This window comes from Episyrphus balteatus, chromosome 4 (genome assembly GCF_945859705.1).
Source record: "Episyrphus balteatus chromosome 4, idEpiBalt1.1, whole genome shotgun sequence".
In the NCBI taxonomy this organism is placed as follows: domain Eukaryota; kingdom Metazoa; phylum Arthropoda; class Insecta; order Diptera; family Syrphidae; genus Episyrphus; species Episyrphus balteatus.
In genome coordinates this window covers 21,416,391-21,436,511 of record NC_079137.1, presented here as the reverse complement: position 1 = coordinate 21,436,511, position 20,121 = coordinate 21,416,391, and the positions used below count along the sequence as shown (strand labels likewise).

Below are 20,121 nucleotides of genomic sequence, written 5' to 3'. Positions count from 1 at the left end.
TCGAACCCAAGCTATGAAAATCAATATTAAAAAATGTTTTTTTCAGTATTATCATATCAAAAACATCACAACTAAGAAGAATGAATATCAAAAAGTTATTTTCCAAAATAATAAATAGCAAAACTAATGTGTTGCTCTCATGTTACATGTTAGTAACATGCACTCTGCCTATGACCACCAAAAAAAGTCGGACAACTGAGAAAATAACTTTTTATAAAACAATAATATATGCTACTTCTTCTAAGCCAAAAAGCAAAACACTTTCTGGATTAACTTTTTTTATATCTTTTTTTTCAAAATTATGACCATATAAAAAAAAAATGTTTGCAAAAAAAGAAAAAATGTGAAATTCAGTTACTTTTTCGATAAAAAAAAATTAAGGTATGATATTTGACTAAATTTTTGTAATAATCCAGTAACTAGGCATCATTATCTTTCAATTAAGCCATCGAAACCTAAAAAAATATTTAATGAAATATTTTTTACGAATTTTTAAAAATATGTTACATGAGAGTCCGATTTTGCACAAAAAAAAGACATCGAGATATTTGAAGTCAAAACAATTGGCCTATTCGGTGAGATCTTTTATTCTGCTATTCTATTATTCTTTTATGAATTTCCATACAAAAATCTAATCTGTCAAAAAATCTTTTATGATTTTCATATTTGGTATTCGGCATACCCAATCTGCTATGAAATTTCTTTTATAAAATCTTTTACGAAGTTCGAACTGTCAAAAATTCTTTTACGAATCTCATTTTTGGTTTTCAGCAAGCCTTAAGGTTTGGCCACACCGAAGGGTACATCCGGTAGATGTGTCAGTTTGGATTTTTTTTGATACAATTTTCTTATAAGATTTTTTTTTTTTGGTATTTTCCATAACCTTGACTTTAACAGTGCCACTATCAAAAATGGTCTTTGATATTTAACTTCATGAATACTTGCTGGCATATGAAACCAGCTATAGTTTCTGATATATAGCTCCCTCGTATCTCTTGCAAATGTTTCAAAGGAATCTACGTCAATTACATATTACAGACCCAAGCGCTTCTAAAATAATGTGAAACTTTTTTATGATTTCAATATCGATTCCTGTAATTTCAGCAGTTTTTTCTTCATCTCTAAAAAATCTTCTGGCCGTGTTGCCATCATTTGTGTTGCCGGGCTGTTGAATTTCAGCTCTAAATCTATCTTGAATCATTTTGTTCTTGCTTTGACCTTTTCTTTACTCCCTGATCTCTAACCTGCCAAACTTTAACATCTAGTCTATGAGCTGAATGTTCACTTCAGATGGTTTTTCTGCGCAAATGTAGCAGGTTTGTGACAAAGATGTTATAGATGATAAGGGAATTTCATTTAAAACAATTTGTGGCAGTTTATTGATTTCATTTAACCAATCCCAATTATTGCTTTCAAAGCGTTCTCTATTACGACTACATTTGGCCATTTTTTAGTCAAACCTCAAGCATAAAGTTTTGAAGGTTGCCTTTATTGACTTAATTGCCTCTTCAGAAAATGAAAAATTATTAAAATTATCCATAACGAAGGAAAACACAGCATCGAAACGCTTAATTTTGATTTAGGAAATCCAAATATCAAAAATTTGTGTTTTCCTAATTTCGGTTTGCATCCTAGAATAGGAAAAATTTTGTATGAGTGTCGCACCTGTGCGCAAAAAGATAAAACACTTTTTGGTTCCACATATATACAGCTTTAAAACCTTGAAAAATACTGTAAAACTATACTTTTTGTCTAATGAACACATAAAACACATAGTTTTTCACTATTTTTTCGCTTCCAAGCACCCCATTTTTATGACAACAATTTATAAAAAAAAAAAACTTAAGTTTATAATCACAAATATTATATTAAATATAAAACAATAAACTTTTCCCTTAAACCTCACGAACCACTTGCAACAGAAGCAAAATCCACTTGGCACTAAATCAGACCATTCTCCTAAGAATAATACAAAATTTAATTTCTAAAGTAATTTTTTGTTGTTGTTCTTAGTTCTAACGCATAAAAATGTGCATATTCATTAAGGGGGAGGTTTAGGCTTTAGAGAAACTGGTTTTTGTTTACATTCATGTATGTTGTTTTTTTAATTAAATCCCGCTAAATGTGCGAATTGTCACACTGTGCGACGTTGCAATCCTATTTCATCTACATACAAGAACTACCACCTCCTTTAAACAACTTTTTCACTTGATATAAATGAAATTAAGAAACACCATGTTTATTTAAATTATAATTTATTTCATAAATAAAAATAACACATATTTTACAAAAAATAGGGAAGATAACAATTGCATTTAAAATGGTGCAATCTTCTCTGAGCACTTTTGTCCAATTGTCCATGTAATAGGGTTGATTTTGTAGCGGTGAGGTATCTGCTCCAGATTGTTAATATTTTGCGAAAGGCAAGATGCCCGCGAATCTATCTATCTACTTTAATTTTATAGGAAGAATAGAAAAAATTCAATTCACTTTACTTTCCACGTTTTGATTTGTTTTTTTTTTGTCTTTGGGAATGACAGATGATAAAAGATTTAAGTTCTGTTTGATTTTCCTTTTCGATTTTTCATAACAGAATTTTATAAAAGTTCGAACTCCTGAATACCAATTATAAAAGATCTTTTATGGTTGAGATCTTTTATCACTCATAACAAAAAAAAAACATAGAATAAAATATTTGGCAGAATAAGCCCGAATTTAAACATATTAAAGCCTAGTACGCTGCTGAAGCCTAGTACGCAGATCGGGAAAATTTTATTTCTCATCAGTGCTGCCATTTCAAAATTTGAAAAAAAACATGATAAAAAACATGATTTCAGTTTAAAAAACATGATCTATAAAAAAAAAGAAAAAACTGATAGAAAATGAACTACCCCATCGTGACTAGGGACAATGAGGAATAAAACAAACTATTTCGAGTTTATTTTATAAAATAGTATTAATAAAGTATCAAAAACTTCCCACTTTTTTCAAAAAGTTGTAGTTGTAGTTATAACTTAAATAACTAAGATGGCAGGAATACAAATTTGAAAATATAAATAAGTTTATAATTTGTACGCATATATAAATACTTCTTGTATTCAGTTACTTATTAAAAATAACAGTTCACCAAGTGAAAAAAGTTTTTGGTTAACAAACACATTGTAAAGATTTTTTTTTTTTAGCTCTCAAAACCAATGTTTTTTATTTGATTTCAACTCTCATTTTTATAAAAACCGGAAAATGTATTCCTTTAATTAAAAAAACAACTCTCTCTCATGTTTTCGAATTCCACTTTACTTTTCTTCTGGTTTGCTGAAGACAAAGGTCAAGTTGCATTTGCCGCAATAATGACGATCTTCGTGGGCAGCCATAAAGACTCCAGCGCCACACCACAATTCTCGCCAGGGCATTCACGTCGCAGACGGTGAATCTTACCGTTTTCATCGACCTTATAGTACTTGAGGATAGCTTCTTCCTCTTGTGCTTGATCTTCTTGGGTGTGGAGTAATTCTTCTTCTTGCGTTTCTTGGCACCACCACGAAGACGCAACACCAAATGCAAAGTCGATTCCTTTTTTATATTGTAATCGGACAAAGTACGACCATCTTCCAGTTTGTTTGCCGGCGAAAATCAATCGCTGTTGATCTGGAGGAATTCCTTCTTTGTCTTGAATCTTGGCTTTAACGTTTTCGATAGTATCAGAAGGCTCCACCTCAAGAGTGATGGTTTTGCCCGTAAGGGTCTTAACGAAAATCTGCATCTTGTTTGTTTCAGATGATTACACTATATCGACACACAGCACGATGTAAAAACGATTTTTCTCTTGGATAAAAAAAAAACATGATTTTGGGCACGAAAACATTAAAACATGATTTTACATACAGTAAAACCCGGATAAGTACCTCACCTTAAATGCCCCGTTTTGGCAGGCACTTAAGCGGGCAAGGCACTTATAGGAACCCGCTTAAGTGCTCATAGGCACTTATCTCTATATTTTTTGAAAAATAAAAAAAAAAACACATTTTATAACTAAAATCATTTAATGATATAAATAAAAATTAAAAAACATTTCATAAATTGATTAATATCAATATTTTTAAAGCGGAAGTGGATTTACAAAAGAAAATAATCAGTTATTTTTGTTTGTGTTGTGTTTTGAAATCTGTATTTGAACATTTTTTCTTCAAGGCGCTCGGTTTCGCCATCATCAATGTTGTTATGCTCAATAAATTTTCGTATAACCGTCAACGCTTTTAAAGCTTCTGTAAAACTGGGAGGTTCCAACTCTTCTTCATAATTATCAATATCGTCCTCTTCTTCTTGATTTTCATTATTAATGTCAGCTATTATTTCTTCTTCCGATAAAAGTCCATAACATTGGACGTTATTATCGTATTGGACATACTCTTCAAATATTGTTGGTTCTATTGGTACGTCCCATATTTCTTCGACTTCAGGTTCACTGTTTTCACCAGGAAGGAAGCCAGCCTACGAAAATAAAAAAAAAAAATTAAGGCAAGATGTAAACAAAATATGATCAATTCATGTTTAAACACAAAGGACTTACCTTTTGATAACAGTTTGAAATCGTATCGGGTTTCACAAGCCACCAAGCTCGTTTGATGTACATGAGTGCTCTGAGAATTGTGATTGACTTGGAAAACTGTTTAATTGTAACACCATTCTCGATTGCCAGTAATTGCTTCCGCACTATAATTTGACGGTAATAGGCTTTGAAACAATGAATTATACCTTGGTCGAGAGGCTGTAAGATCGAAGTGGTATTTGCTGGCAAGAATTCAATTTTAACATTTTCAATTTCTAAGTTGTCAACCTTGTGACATGCTGCGTTGTCCACGAACAATAAAACCTTTCTCTTCTGTCTAATCATTTCATTATCAAATTCTTTTATCAATTTACTCCACAAAGAAGATGTCATCCATGCTTTATTTTGGGAATAATAAGGAAGTGGAATAGTTTTTCCTTTAAAGCACCTTGGATTTTTAGGTTTTCCGATGGCAAATACTTTTTTGAATGTTCCATCGGCATTGCAGAGAAACAGCAGGGTTAGTCGAGCTTTATCAATTTTTCCACCTGTTGGGGTGCTACCTTTTTTTGTCAATGTACCATTTGGTAAGGCTCTGAAACAAAGGCCGCTTTCGTCAGCATTAAAGATATTGCATGGTTCGTATTCGGAAATCAGGTTCGGTAGAACTTCTTGTTGGTACAGATCAGCTCCTACAGTATCTGCGTCAACTAGCTCACCTTGGATTTTCTTATACTTAATATTTTCCCTGCGTTTCCAACGCCATAGCCAACCGCTTGTTGGCTCAAAGTCTTCATTTAATTTTAAAGCAAACTCTTTGGCTTTGCTCATTAGCTGAATACCACTAATAATTGCATTTTGGGATCGCATTTGATTAAACCATAGAGTGAGAGTAGTCTCTACTTTTTCATTAGAACTCATTCGCAAACGTTTCCTTTTAGAATTTTGGTTAGTTTGTGCAGCTTCTTCCAATTTTGTCTTATTTCTCGCCACTCTATTAATTGTGGACACATCGCACTTAAATTGTTCAGCAATTTCCTTTCTCGATTTCAATTTGGCTTCAACCAGGCGTAGGATTTGTAATTTTTGTTTAATTGTAAGGCTAGTCAGTTTTCGTCCTTTTCCAGACATTTTTCAAACACAACAATTTTTAAATGAAAATGAAAACAAACAACATTTACAGTTTTATCTTCACATCACAACAAACCAAAAATTACTTTGACAGTTTAAATTATGTACATACCTAGTTAGTCTCCACCATTGTAGTAGATCAAAGCTACTACTTTTTATTTTCGAATTTTAAAGTAGGAAACACAATGCAGACGAAGTTTTTTTTATTGTTGCAACTGGTTTCAAATGTGTACTTAAAAGAATTTTTTGCAGGTAAATTCAATTATAAGTATTCAAAATAGGAGGTAATTAAGCGGGAAAGGTAGTTAAGCGAAAGGCACTTAAAAGATGAGTTTTATATGAACAAATCCTTAGAATTTTGGTTCTAAAGAAACAAAGGTACTTAAGCGGGTTAGGCACTTAAGCGAGAGGCACTTATCCGGGCTTTACTGTAGTTCAAAAAACATGAAAATCATGGTAAATCATGATTTCTGGCAGCCCTGTTTCTCATACAAGTTTTTTCTCGGGACAAATTTTGTCTCGAATATTTTTCCAAGTAGTACGCAGTTCAAACAACAACAACTATATGTGTATATATATTTGAAAAATCCAGATAATTATCCAGATTTTACTTTCTATCGATAAAAAAAGTAGTTCCAAGGTAGTTTAATTGTTGTGCTGTCGATAATTTATACAGAAATATCTAAAAATATAAACAAAAAAAAAAAAAGCGGAGAAAATGAGGTTTGAAAAAAGCTCTCATAGAAAAAAATAATCAAAAATTTGTTTAACATCTGAATCTGGTAAATGTGGAAAACTTTTGATGTTTAATTATGATAGAAAAATCAACTAAAATGACTGCAAGAGGTGGGAATATATTAACAAAAAATATAATAAAGTAGAAAAAAAAAAAAAATTTTAAATGCTTTTTTTCAGTTTCTAGCTCCAAATAGAATTCAAATAAATCGCCGTCAACCGCATCTACCACGTTTTGGATTCTGATAAGATTGTTGAACGAATATCAATAATCACGGCTTTTGAAATAAATGAAAATGAAATGAAATGAAAAATGAAATATGTACATATATAAAATTACTTTGAAAAAAAAAAATTAATTTCGAAAAATTTGAAATAAAAATAAAAAAGTTTCAAAACAATCCTACGTGCTTCACTGGAGAATAGTATCGTTAAGCTCCACACAATTTCAGCCCAATCGGTTAAAAACTGTAGGAGTAAGTTGGTCGCCCGATGGGAGCACAGTATTTTGCGATCATCTTGAACTACGCCGCCATTTACAAAATTTCACATCATTAAAAATTTTCAAATTAGCCTATTCTGTTACACCGAAAAAAAAAACCAATATCAATTTACCTAACATTTTTTAAATATCAAATTAACATTTTTCAGTAATGTTTTGAAAAAAGAAAGAAAATTCTTAAAATAATAAAAATGAAAAGGAAAGAAATAGGTTTCATTATAATAAACTAAAACGTAAACTCTAGTCAACATTGATATTTTAATTGTCAAAGTGAAATTTTCACTATCCACTTAAACTTAAAAAAATTTCAAAATGATATTTTAATTGCCAAAGTTAAATTTTCACTTTCCCACCTGAAATTAAAAAATGTCAAAATGATACGATAAAATATCAAAATTGATATTTTAATTGTTGGACGACTTTTGTCACTGAAAAATGTTAATTTGATAGCTGTTATTATCAATTTTTTTTTTCGGTATACCTATTGATATACTTAAACAAACTAACAAACTCCAAAAGAAAATAATGTTTCTTCTTTGTATTATTTTATGCTGATGAAAATGGTGACACGATTTCGTGTCTACAAAGTGTTATTAGATTACCCTTAAAGGAAAATATTGTAAATTTGAGTTAATGTTATTTTGATTTCCTTAAATTTCAATGTATCCTCGCAATTGTTGCCAACCCAAAAATCACATGTCATAGCTTAACATAACTTTAGAATTCGTAACTCTAGTTTTTCGTAACTTCGGTTTCGCGTAACTTTGACGGCCGTAACTCTGTCGCCCGTAACTCTGGTATTCGTAACTTCGTCGGTTTCCCGTATTATAAATGTAGATTTCTTTCATGTACCTAATAAATACCTATTGTTCTATTTGACCGTAGGTACTGTAGTAGTAATCTAATCTAATCTAGTATAGTAGTGTAGGTCATGCTTCATGCACTTATTAGAATTGGGTAGTTTCTTTTTTCAATTTAATTTCGAACACTCGAGCTAGAGTGTGTTTATATTTTAGGACATTGTTGTGGTAGGCATAGAGGAAGGAATACCTAGAGAGCCGACTCGTACCCCACTTGCCTGAAAAACCCGCAAATTTAATTTCAGATAATCTCTTAATTTTTTCTTGTTTTTCTATCTGTGAATACGTGTGAAAGGTATAATTCGTTTAATACCTTTCTCTCGCCACTAGATGCCGTCACATACAGGTTTGTGATTTGAATTAAAACATGATTGTGGTTTGTGTATGCACTTGATTGAGCTATCGGAGCTTAAATTGCTCACTCCAGACACCCACCTTTCAATAAATACCTATATACAGAAAAAAATTTTGAATTTATTATTATTATTTTATGAATTTATTCGTCTAATTGAGCACTTAAATTGTTTTAAGCAAAACTCCACAGTTGAATGTGTTGGTGCCATTTAAAATGCACGGGAAAACTACCAAACATAAGCGCGAATTTTTAATTTTCACACCTCAAAATTGATCCTCACGTGGGCAAAAATTTTTTCCGCTTCGCATTAAAATTCGGGTTAGAAAAATTTTTTTCCGCTTCGCATTTGAACATTGGAATTAAATTGAATCTACTTATGTTACTACGAGTAGGTATATAACTCAATTTTATTTATTTTGAATTTCTTAAATGTAAAAAAAAAAAATGTGCCACAGACACCTTATCTAATAAGATACCTACAGTATTAAAAAGAAAAATTATTTTCCACCTCCCACTTCACCCAAGAGTGAATTTCGTTCCAAAAAAAAATGTTTGCTCTCACATTCAGCGAGCTTCCCAAAAAAAGTGAAATTATTTCCTACTCTAAGTGAAGTAATGTCCCATAAGAAAGCCGCATCCCCCTCCCATATTCTTCTCACTTTTTATTACTTAGGTACTATGAACATTGAACACGAAGCAAGATTTCGCTTCCTCCAGAAATGCGGCCTTATTTCTATCTCGAACGGGGTCTTATTTCTATATTGCAACTGAAATAAGGCCCGTCGGGCGCTATTTCGGTTTTTCCATGGATATAAAGCCGCATTTCAAATGGGGCCTTATTTCGTAGGGCGTTATTATACGTCACCGCGCTGGTCTATTAGTGCGCCACTTATTATAAAAAAAAAATTAAAATTAAATAAAAAGAAATTAATCAACCAGAAACATATATAATTGGGTAGAGTTAATAAATTAGAATATCAATTTTAGATTTATAAATTGTTTATTTTGTTTTCAATAAGTAAAGTCCTACATATTACATAAAAAATTAGGCTATTAGGTAGTGTTACTTGTTTTATTATCATTGGATAGGTACTTTAACGCATTTTTAGAAGATTAGTTATGTAAACATTCGGTCAATTTTTTCAACCATCGACATAAAATATTTATATTTTTATAACAAAAACTAAATGTACCTATGTTTTTTAGAGCAAAAGATAGTAATAACTTTTTGAAGGCAATCGAATTTTACAAAAAAAAATATTAACAAAGCATATTATTTCAGCTAAAACTAATTAGGTATGTATGCGTATCAAAAAAAAAAAGAACTGAAATATTTTGAATGCAATCAGTTTTCAAACTTTTTTTTCCATTACATTTAAAATTTTTGTAAATAATAACCTGCTTTAAATTTTATATTACCAGAAAAATTATTATTTCACCTTTTATATAATGCTTCAATGATATATGTATGTATGTACGATGCCCACAAAAAAAATTACAATTTTCAAAGCCGCCGACACATACATTTTTTTAATCGGTAAACTTAAATTATAAAATAAAAATCCTTTAAAAAACTCCAGCCTATGAACTTGGAAGTAGATCACAAAAAAACAGAAACAGAAAGAAGTAAGGTAATACGTAATTAGACGGTATGTTGTTGGATAGTATGTTGGTTTTTTGAGGATGCCAGTATTTCAAACAATTACCTATGAGTATGGGGTATGCTCATTTTCGATTTTGGTATGCTGGCTTTTGGTTTTTTTCTTGAACATGGTTTTGTTCCTCAGTTCTACATATTTCTCTTGTGGTACTACCTACAATTAGTATCTTCTAAATTAAATAAAACTTTTATCCACTACAAATATTTTTTTTATGCAAATAAAAAAAATAAATTGCATTTACCTCAAGTCTTATTTAAATTTTAAGAAACTTCATCATATTAGTTATGATGTAATTAAATGAATGTGGTCTCTGTCACATTTTTCTGAGTATACTTTTTTCTTGACGTTGAAACATGGCTTTTATTAACAAATTAATTGAAATTTTCACAGAAAAAACTTCTGTAGGTACCTATGGGAAAATGAAAAACTGGTTTACTAATAAACTCATTACGCTATTTTTCACAATTTTCGAAATACCCTTAGTTACTTAGTCGTTGGCCAACACAAACCAAATTTGGGAATTAATATTTTTCCATTCCTTTCTGCGATCTATTTAAAAGACTTACAAAAATCAAATTCAGTATATTCAGTTCAGGGTGACTCAGATTATATTACAATTCCAGTAAAATTTTCCAGAGGGAAAATAAAATGCATGTGAATTTTTTTACTATGGAATACGCTCTGTCTCAATTCTCACAACACAAAAACAAAATCCTTTATTCCATTTCTCTTTTGAGCATGAATTCAATATTTTGTGTATTGTGTTGCTTCCTTTTTTCATCTTTCCAGTCCTTCCAGTAATTGTTTCTCTTATTATTCATTTCTTCTTTTGCCCTATAAAAATATCTCTAAAAAGGAACAAAAAGAATATTGAGTCAAAGCTCGTTTCTCTTGACATTTTATGCCTAGGTATTGGTGCATTGAGGATATAATTTTCCTTTTTGCCAGAAAAGAAATTTAAACAACTGTCGCTGTACTTCTGTAAGTTTTCGGTGTGTCGTTTGTAATAATTTGATTGGGCTACCTTTCGGTTGGATTAAATAATATTTTATTGCAGGTAAGAAGAGAAAATTGATTAAATTTGCTATTTATGCTAATAATTTTGCGAGGATTATTTTAGTTTTGATTAAAAGTTATTATAGGTAGATCATAATTTTTTTTATTTCGGAAAATTTTTTAAATTTTAAATTTTTTTAATGTCTACTAATGAAAATAAAATACAAATATATTGTGTCTTAAATTTTAATGATAAGCTGTCTTATTGAACGAAAAACAAAAACTTACCTTCTTTGCTTTTGTAATTTTATCTACAAACTATTTTATTATTAATATTATTATAATTAATTAATATATAACTTAATTGTAATTAGTGCTAATATAAAGAAAACGAGCTCAGGTTGTTGTTTAAATTAAAAAAAAAAAACCTAATTAAATCTAAATTTACACTCCGCTTCAACTGAATAAGCACACAAATTTACAAAGGTATTTTGTCCATATTTTCCTAAGATTGAGCTTTAATGTATCATTTGATGATGCTTACCGTTAGCTTGTGTTGTTAAGAAAACAAATCAGAAAGAATAATTCACAAAGTACCACTATTTTTTGTCGTGCTCTCTTACAAAGTGTACCATATGGAAAAATGCAGTTTTTTTTTGCGTCAACTGAATAGACACACGGTCATTAAAGGTCAATATCTTCGTTGTTTGTGAGAGTTTTGAGGTGACTGGCATACCAAATCAAAGGTTGAAGTGTTCTTAGTGGGATTTGGTCGTTTAATTAAAATTAAAAATAAAATTAGTAAAAGCTTTGATTTGTTAAATAAAAAAGAACTGACCGGGCCTGCTATAGCTACCAAAATTGATAGGAGTTTTAGTGTTGCCTATTCGTACCTCAAAAAATTTATTTTTTTAACTTTTAAGTTCACACAGGAAAAATGTGAATTGGGGTTAATCGACGAGAAATTTTGAGATCTGCCTCAAATTCTAGTGACTATGCGGCAAAAATCAAACAAAAAGCTGGTGTTACTGCAAGTGTTTCAACAGTCCGCAGAGTAACAAACAGCACGGATCATTTTAACCCATCAAAAGTACAAAAGAATCCACCTCTAAACTAGCAACGAAAAAGTATTCGTTTTGAATTTTCTAGGCTCCATATGAGCTGAAAAAATGAGTGGCGCAAAGTGGTTCAATTTTAATGCCCCCAAGGCTGCGATTATAAAGCCATCAAAATTTTGTCTATACAAATTTAAAGCCAAGCTTTAGAACTTGGTACACTTTAACATTTCAGTACTTTTTGTGCCAGCATAATTTCAACATAGGAGAACTTGGCTCTTTTTTAACAGTAATGTTTTTGTTATGATTTCACTACACTGAGCCAAAGAACAACGTAAAATCAATCGAAACCACTTTGAATCAATAGAAAATCACTACATTTTTAGCCTAAAGTGGAAAATGATTGAATCAAAGTAGCACACTTTAAATCTAAGTTGTTCACACATTAAAAACAATAAAAAAAGTAAAACTGGCATCCGCTGGGGATCGAACCTGCTATACCTGGGTTGACAAGCTTGTGCTTTACCACTGTGCCATCTCATCTCTATAATTGATGAAAATTCAGAGAAAATGGGCGGTTACCACGCCCCTTGTCTAAAATTCTCAAATTAATTTTTTTTTTATAAACTACCAGATCCACCATTCTATCAAATTTCAAGATTCTACGAGAAGCGCTCTATAATATTTGATGAAAATTCAGTAGAAATATGCGGTTGCCACGCCCCCTATCCAAAATTCTCAAATTTTAAATTTTTTTGTTGGTATAACTTATACTAGCTCCACCATTCTCCTAAGTTTCAAGATTCTACTATAATCAGAAGTACTCTAAAATATTTGATGAAAATTAATTGAAAATGTGCGGTTACCACGCCCCCTGGCTTAAATTCTCAAATTTTAAATTTTGTTCTTTGTATAAACTACCAGTTCTACCAGTTTACCAAGTTTCAAGATTCTACGATAATCAGAAGTGCTCTAAAATATTTGATGTAAATTAATCGAAAATGGGCGGTTACCACGCCCCCTGAATTGAAAATCTCAAATTTTCGATTTTTCTCTTTGGCATCTTTGGTATGGAAGTTAGAGGTGGGTCGAAAATGGCCTGAGTTGTTTGCTGTAAATAAGGGTGTAGTGCCAAAGTTGCTAGAGAACTTGGTTGGGCACTACTGTGTCCCTTGATTTAAATGGATGCCCAATAGGTTCTAGAAATAAAACTTAGCTTGATTTAGAAAACATGGATGAACAATAGTTTTATTGAGAATGAAAATATAAGCAGAATTATTTGATATTTTCTCTTTGATTTCTTAAATACAGTAATATGATTACAAAGTGTACAGTGATTTTGAGCAAAGTAATCACATTAAAAAAATATTTTCAACACTCCCACTTTTATTGATGTGGTATAACAATATCGAACCTAGTTAAAGTTTGCATCTACTTCTCCAATAAGTCTTAATAAAAGTTGATTGATTCGCCAAAATATATCCCTTCTTATATCGATAAAACTTAGCTTCTCCAAAAGTTATTGAAAAATGCTTTTTAAAGTAACGCAGCCAATCATTGGTACATAGTTCATCGGTTGTAGCCAGAGATACCCAGAAGGAGATGGGAAACTTCTGACGTTATACTGGTTCGCCTAAAAGCTCTGATTGTTGCTTTTGGCTAAGTATGCGTTAAAAGATTGATGATTTTGGCTAAGTATGCGTGAAAAGTTGCATATGTGTCCACTAGATTCAAAAAGAATCTATTTCACTTTTTCTTTTATTGAGTTATTTTTGCTTAATATCAGGAATAGTGTGGTTTTAATTCTCAAAGAATATGGAATATATTCGTTTTGATGCAAACCATAATATTTCTATAATGTATAACTCTGGAACAAGTTGACTTTGAAAGTGTTCAACCACACTCAAAGAAAGAGGTTGCAAAATTGAGATAAACTGCGTTTCTAACTCATTTTTCACAAAAAGTGGAATAGATTGTTTTTGATTCTAGGGGACACATATGTATGCGTAAAAATACTGTGGTTACACTATGTGTGTATTTCACATTTATTCACGGATATAAGAGAAATTGCAACAACACGAAATAAACAAATGGGTTTTGGGGGGTAAAACGTACGAAAGTTTCCGATCTCCATTTGGGTATCTCTGATTGCAGCAATTAGTCCATCGTATATACAAATAGATAAAATAACTTTTTTCTTAGTTTTTCGACTAGTAAAAACACATGGATCTGCTTTGTTTACTTTAAGTTCTTTAGAAACAGTAAAAACTTTGCTTCCAACAACGAGAAGATAGCTTTAACATGTACAAACTTTTTTGTATTTTGCGCAGGTTACTCGTTCCGTCTTGATAGCCTTTCCAAATTTTATTTCAAATATCCAAATATTATTTCTGGGTACTTTACCTTTTGGAAGATCAATTAAATCCCATGTTTGATTACTTTTCATTGATTGGATCTCATCTGATCTTGACTCTTGATTGCTTCGTCGTATGAGGTCGGTTTACAAACTGTAGCATTAAGAACATCTTTCATGTCGTAATCGGTGAATCTACCAGGAGAACGAATAGAGGTTCTATCACGCAAAACATATCTGTGTTTAGGTTCTTCAATGATTTTGAATTCTTGTTGAGCTTTCTCTGTTTCATTAGTTACATTGGGATCATTATATATGTTATATTGATCTTCACCAAAATTGGATGCTGCATCTATTTTGTTATGGTATGGAATTAGCTAATTTTTAGTTTCTATTGCTTCTTCTTCTCCCACTAGTTCAATAGCTTTCGAGTTCAAGTCTACGAAACTGAAAATACCTTTATTATTATCATTATTTATTTCCATCACATCGTCCTCTCTGAAAACAACATCTCGAAAAATTTCAACTTCATTTGTTTCTTTAATCCAGATTTGTCCATTGTTTCAAGGAGTCACTTGTTGCTTTTCCTGTGGCTTTTCATTAGACATAAAATCATATTCGACCTCAAACTTCATCTCAAAAATTTTCCCACGCCTTTTTCCCAACGCAACGATAGTTTTTTTCAAATAAAACTGACATGCAGTCTTATCTGATTTGAGTGTTAGCCCTTTGTCAAGTGCAGTTCCTTGTGAAAAGAGATAACGACGAAGATTGGGAACAAATAAAATATTCTTCAGCACACATGGGGACCATTTGTCTTCGGCATAAGCCAAAATATCTATAACACCTTTGCCTTGTGCATAGACAACTTGACCATCACTAATTCGAACTGGTATTGGATTTTGAAGTTCGTTGTAATTTTTGAACCACCTTTTATGAATTGCCATGTGACCACGGGCTTCAGAGTCCAAAAACCGATTTGTATCACCATTCACATCAGCCGTAAGGACTTCACTAATGAACGCTGTACGTCTTGATCGATCAACGACATCATTGCTTTTTTTATTTCTTAATGGACAATCCCTCTTGAAATATCCTGCTTTATGGCACACAAAACACTTGTATTTGGTTTTATTCTTCCATTTCTTCGCTACAAAAGCTCCCATTTCTTCCTTTTTAGTATTTGTCTGGCCCATCAATCTCAATTCTTTCATCATAAGTCTGGCTGTTAAGTTTGACAATTCCTCTGTTCATCACTGGTGACTGGTTGACTCCAACGCACTAAAAAAATGATTAAGCGTTCCGGAAGGGTCATCAAGATTTTTATTCCGCCGCTTCTTTTAGTCGTTGAGCCATTTCTTCGATTTTGGATATGTGCCCTTAATTATGAAAGTGGACTAAGTCACTCCCAAAAAATACGATCAAATCTAGCCTAAAAATAATTTTTATTTAAGGGGTAAAGTTTATTTCTAAGCGAAATTGAAGTAAATAAACTACTTTATTGCTTCTAAGGTGATTTCATAAAAGAAATAAAATTAAATCGTTATAAGAAAATTACTATGTAAGTTTTTCTTTAAACAATACAAAAAGTGACTTAGTTCAATTTCATAATCATGCATATATGACATGCCAAATCCTTAGATGAATCAAGTGATAGGCTATAAAATTGTTGTTGTAAAAGGTGCAAGCTTGTGGATGACTACAGTTTATATACAGTACGCAACTTGTCCCACATCTCTTTGGCTGAACCACAATATATTTATGAGACATTGGCTGTTGACTAACTGTAGTAGCAATAACTTTTTGGTCTTAAATGTTTAACTTCTTCCAAACCGCAAGTTCTATTTTATATCTGGTTTCAGACTGTTCAATGGTCTCAGTTCCTTGGGTAGACAAAGCAGGTTTCTGAGAATCACTCTCACTTGGAATTTCCAGACTGCTCAGCCTTCACTTTCAATTTTCTTGAAAATAAGTTTGAATTTCTTGTACCTATTAGAAGTGGACTGGGCCCATAACCTGTTAAAAGATTAGTATTTAATTGGAAATCCAATAGGTTCTAGAAATAAAACTTAGCTCGATTTAGAAAACTTGGATGACTATTGTTCATGAGAATGGAAATATAAGTAGAAAATATTTAATGTTTTCTCTTTGGTTTTTTAAATACAGTTATATGATTACAAAGTGTACAGTGATTTTAAGCAAAGTATCACATTTAATGAATATTTTCGACAGGACCACTAGTGTGAAGCAGATAGGTTCTCGACATCGAGAGCGAAATCATAACAGCTAAATGAAAAGAAGAAAAGAATAAGGTCCACAAAATTTTCTATCCTGTGAAATTTCCCTTAAAACAAGCAAACAGCGTCATTAAAAAAAACTTATTGGCATATTGCCTAGGGGTATTTTTGATGCTGGATCTCATGGAACTAAAACCAACATAATTTGACATAATATCAATCTGAAAATAGTTGTGTGTATGTTATAGTAATCTCCGGGAACGGTTTTTTGAGAAAAACATTTCATAGTTGTTATCTACGATTGGTGCTCTTTCAAGCCATAAAGGTCTCATTTCCATCGAATCAATGCTGAGAACAAGATGGGAGACATCGGTTCTAGAGGGCTCACGATTCTTATCCCCCAACTCATCAGCACTTGACGTCTGAAAATAAAACCGAACGAAAATCGGCAATCTGCAAGTATGGCTGTGCCACATGATTCGCTTGTATTGGGTTATTTTCGTAACTGTTTTCATTTGTATAGTTGGAAATTTCAATGGATTTTATATCTTACATCTATCGCCAAAAAAAAAAACACTAATTCCATTATCCTCCGAATAAGGTGCATCAAAATATAAGAACAGCTTAGAATAACGTCATCCTAATCTTATGGATGCGAGTTATGCAAAAATGAATATAAAAAAATGTTTCTTTTTTCAGTATTCTGTTTTTTTTTTTTTTTTTATTTTTGTCGGAGAGGCTCGAAGAAAAGAGAAACGTCTTTTTTTTTGTCATTCTAGTTAAATTACAAGAATAATTTAAAGAGCGCGCACAAAAGAGAAGAGACATACCATGAACTTTGAGCTTTTTGGGTTATTGGTGACTGGTGAGTCACACAATTCCAAGCAACAAAAACTTCATCCCTTGGCAATTTTCAACGATTAAATAAGCAAGAAATTTTAATTGGTTTGTGGGTTACTTTTTATTTCCGCGGCGAAAATAGTATAATTCATAACTGAATCGATTTATTTTCAAAACATGGCATTTTCTTTTATTAAAGAAAGGTAAGTACCTATACATGTACCGGTGGGGTATTTTTTTATTTAACAAGTTTAGGTTTTAGTTTATGTGCAAACGTGATTTTTGAAAGTAAGTAGGTATCTATTAAAAATGATTTTATTTCATTTTATATCATAAAAACAGATCTTGGGATCTTAGCTTGAATAACTAAGTAAAAAATACACAAAATTGATTTTTCATTAAAAAAACATTTTTTAAATTATTGTTTCCATTTTAATATTTAGTTAAATTCTGTTTCATTGTGTACCTACGAAGTTTATCATTTTCGTACGAGCGCAATTTGTGTTTGTTCAAACTGCTTTTCCTTATTTCAAGGTACCTATCCCTTCCTCAGTCAAACTCAAGAAGATTTTTAAGAAGTGAACGCCTTGTACACATAAATATGTACATCTTCTTCCTCTTTTCGAGTGTTATACTTCTTGTAAATATGTTTTGTTTTAGACACTTTCTTTTGTCATAGATAGGGTATTGATTTTTCCTTACTTTTACCTTTAATCTCAAAGTTTATTAATTTTTTTTTAACATCAAGGGTAGAATATTCATGTTTGAGTTTTTTGGTAACGTTAAGCTAAAAAATCATGTGTTTTTCAAGAATATTTTTGATTTAAATTAATTCTTTTCGACAGACTAAATGTTTTTGTTCCACTTTCAAATTCAAATGACATTTGTTTGCATTTAAGTGTAGACACTGACACAATTATGAAGGTACATAGTTTACAATATGCAGTTAGATATATGTAGCTTTATTGAAGAATTTTGGAAATTTACTTTTGTTCCGTATTTAAAATTCCATTGGCCTAATTTTTGTATTGATTTAATAAAATCGTTCGATGCGAAACATCTTAACATGCAAAGAATATTATTGATTTAAGAAAATAGATACATGAGCAGCTACCTTCAAAACTCTTTTGTTTGTGTTAGTTCAATTAATTTTAATAAGCAAAGGTTGATTGTTTAGAACTGTTTACGTTTGCAGTGTAAATTTTCAATCTAAAATGTAATTTACTTTGAATTTCGTATATTCAGCGATTAAAAAAAAATCTTTTAATTAAAAAGATATAATTTCTGATAAGACCATTATTTTATACATTTATTTATTATTACAAACTAATACAAAAAAATATCTCTAACCTTTTACTTACAGTAAAAAGACTCATGAGTCATGAATAATTTTGAAAATATGCATACAGTATTATTTTATGCCTAAAAGTAGTAGGCTCTTTGGCAACGCATATCTGAGAACAGAAATGGCTTTTACAATAGGGATCCGTCATTTGTTGAATATGTGTCAATTAAAAAAATACATATATGGGTAGTGTGTAAAATTTGAAATTTTGAAAATTTTTAGACACGGATATAAACGTTAGATATTATAAATAAAGAAATTTTTTTCAAAACCTACATGTGCATTTTTTTTAAATTCTATTTCTTAATTTTTTGTTTTGGATTTGGAATTTGTTGATTGTATATTTATTGTTTGTGTAGCACCAGAAACGCGTTTTTTTTAATAATATCTTAACAGATTGGCCATCTTTCGGAAGCTATTGTACGCATTTCAACCTCAATTAAATTTAATTAAAAAATACAATATTTACATATTTTATCGTCTTCGTGGAATGTAATAATTTAGTCTTCAATCCAACCAGTTTTGAAATTTGGCACACAGACTAAGGGGTGTCTCGAGACAACCCCTAAGGGTGTCTATTAGCGTTTTCGTTTGGTCGTCCGAGGCTGTTCGTTTGGCATTCAATGACAGTTCTAATTCTGAAAAGAAGAGAAAATCGATTCCGAATTTTAAGGCAGAATCAAAACGAGAATCACGCATACATGTTCACTAGAGTGTCCGCAAGAAATCGATTTTCGAAATTTGGTCGGGGGAACCCCATAAAATGTTCCGCCTTTGCAGATTTTTAGATAGCCAAAATTTAAGCTCGATTGGATAAGTCTAAATGGTGCCGACACTCGCTCAAAGTATCAAAAATCTCTGTTTTTTCACTGTTTTTCGAAGAAAATTAGCTCTAGCTTCCAAACAGATGGGGTTATTTTCACTTTTTATATATTAAATGAAAGGTAGTGTTATTACACATAATTCAGATTCAAAATTTGTTTAGTTTTACAAAAAAAAAAAGAATATTGTCATCAATTTAAATTTTCAGTACTTACCTCAAAAAGAGCTGAAGTGCAAACTCGATTTAAAATGAAACTTTTTTTTTACTGTTTTATTTAAAAAAAAAATCGAAACATTTAACAGATTTCTAAAAAACAAAATACTTAACATCGTGTTAAATTTCTTATACATAATTATTGAAGTAAATACTAAAAAATTTAATCAAGTGACTTACTTAAAGTAGTTTTGGAAGCATCAGGATATAATTTTCGGCACTCACTGACTACCTGAAGTACATATTGTTTTTGTTCCTCATCTTTAGTTAAAAGATTATTAAAATCGGTTATTAACTTGACTCAATTGGATTTTGCCCTAGTGCTTCTATCGTAGCAATAATTATGCGAGAAGCATTTCTATCAGATACCTTACATCGATCTAATAACATAGAAAGTTTCATTGTTAACAGCTCTTTCACCCCACGACTATACCTCATTTTCCTGCTACCCGATGGCCCAGAGGTTGCC

General features: G+C 31.2%; 2 protein-coding genes, 1 long non-coding RNA gene and 1 pseudogene across 52 annotated transcripts in view; 1 reads left to right on the top strand and 3 right to left on the bottom strand.

The window, feature by feature from the left end:
* LOC129918435 (sodium channel protein para) overlaps positions 1-20,121 on the top strand; it is a 559,170-nt gene that overhangs the window by 30,152 nt on the left and 508,897 nt on the right. The gene's annotated exons all lie outside the window — the stretch shown is intronic.
* On the bottom strand, positions 784-3,831 carry LOC129918443 (ubiquitin-40S ribosomal protein S27a-like; annotated as a pseudogene).
* Positions 3,987-6,103, bottom strand: LOC129918439 (tigger transposable element-derived protein 6-like). Its single transcript, XM_055999026.1, has 2 exons — positions 4,568-6,103; positions 3,987-4,488 (listed from the first exon to the last, which is right to left on the bottom strand). Exons 1-2 carry the CDS (start codon positions 5,675-5,677, stop codon positions 4,114-4,116), a joined length of 1,485 nt encoding a protein of 494 aa, XP_055855001.1. The 5' UTR covers positions 5,678-6,103; the 3' UTR covers positions 3,987-4,113.
* Positions 8,519-10,350, bottom strand: LOC129918444 (uncharacterized). The gene is made up of 3 exons (XR_008772954.1): positions 10,268-10,350; positions 10,032-10,199; positions 8,519-9,943 (listed from the first exon to the last, which is right to left on the bottom strand). It is a non-coding gene; the product is annotated as an uncharacterized LOC129918444 (long non-coding RNA).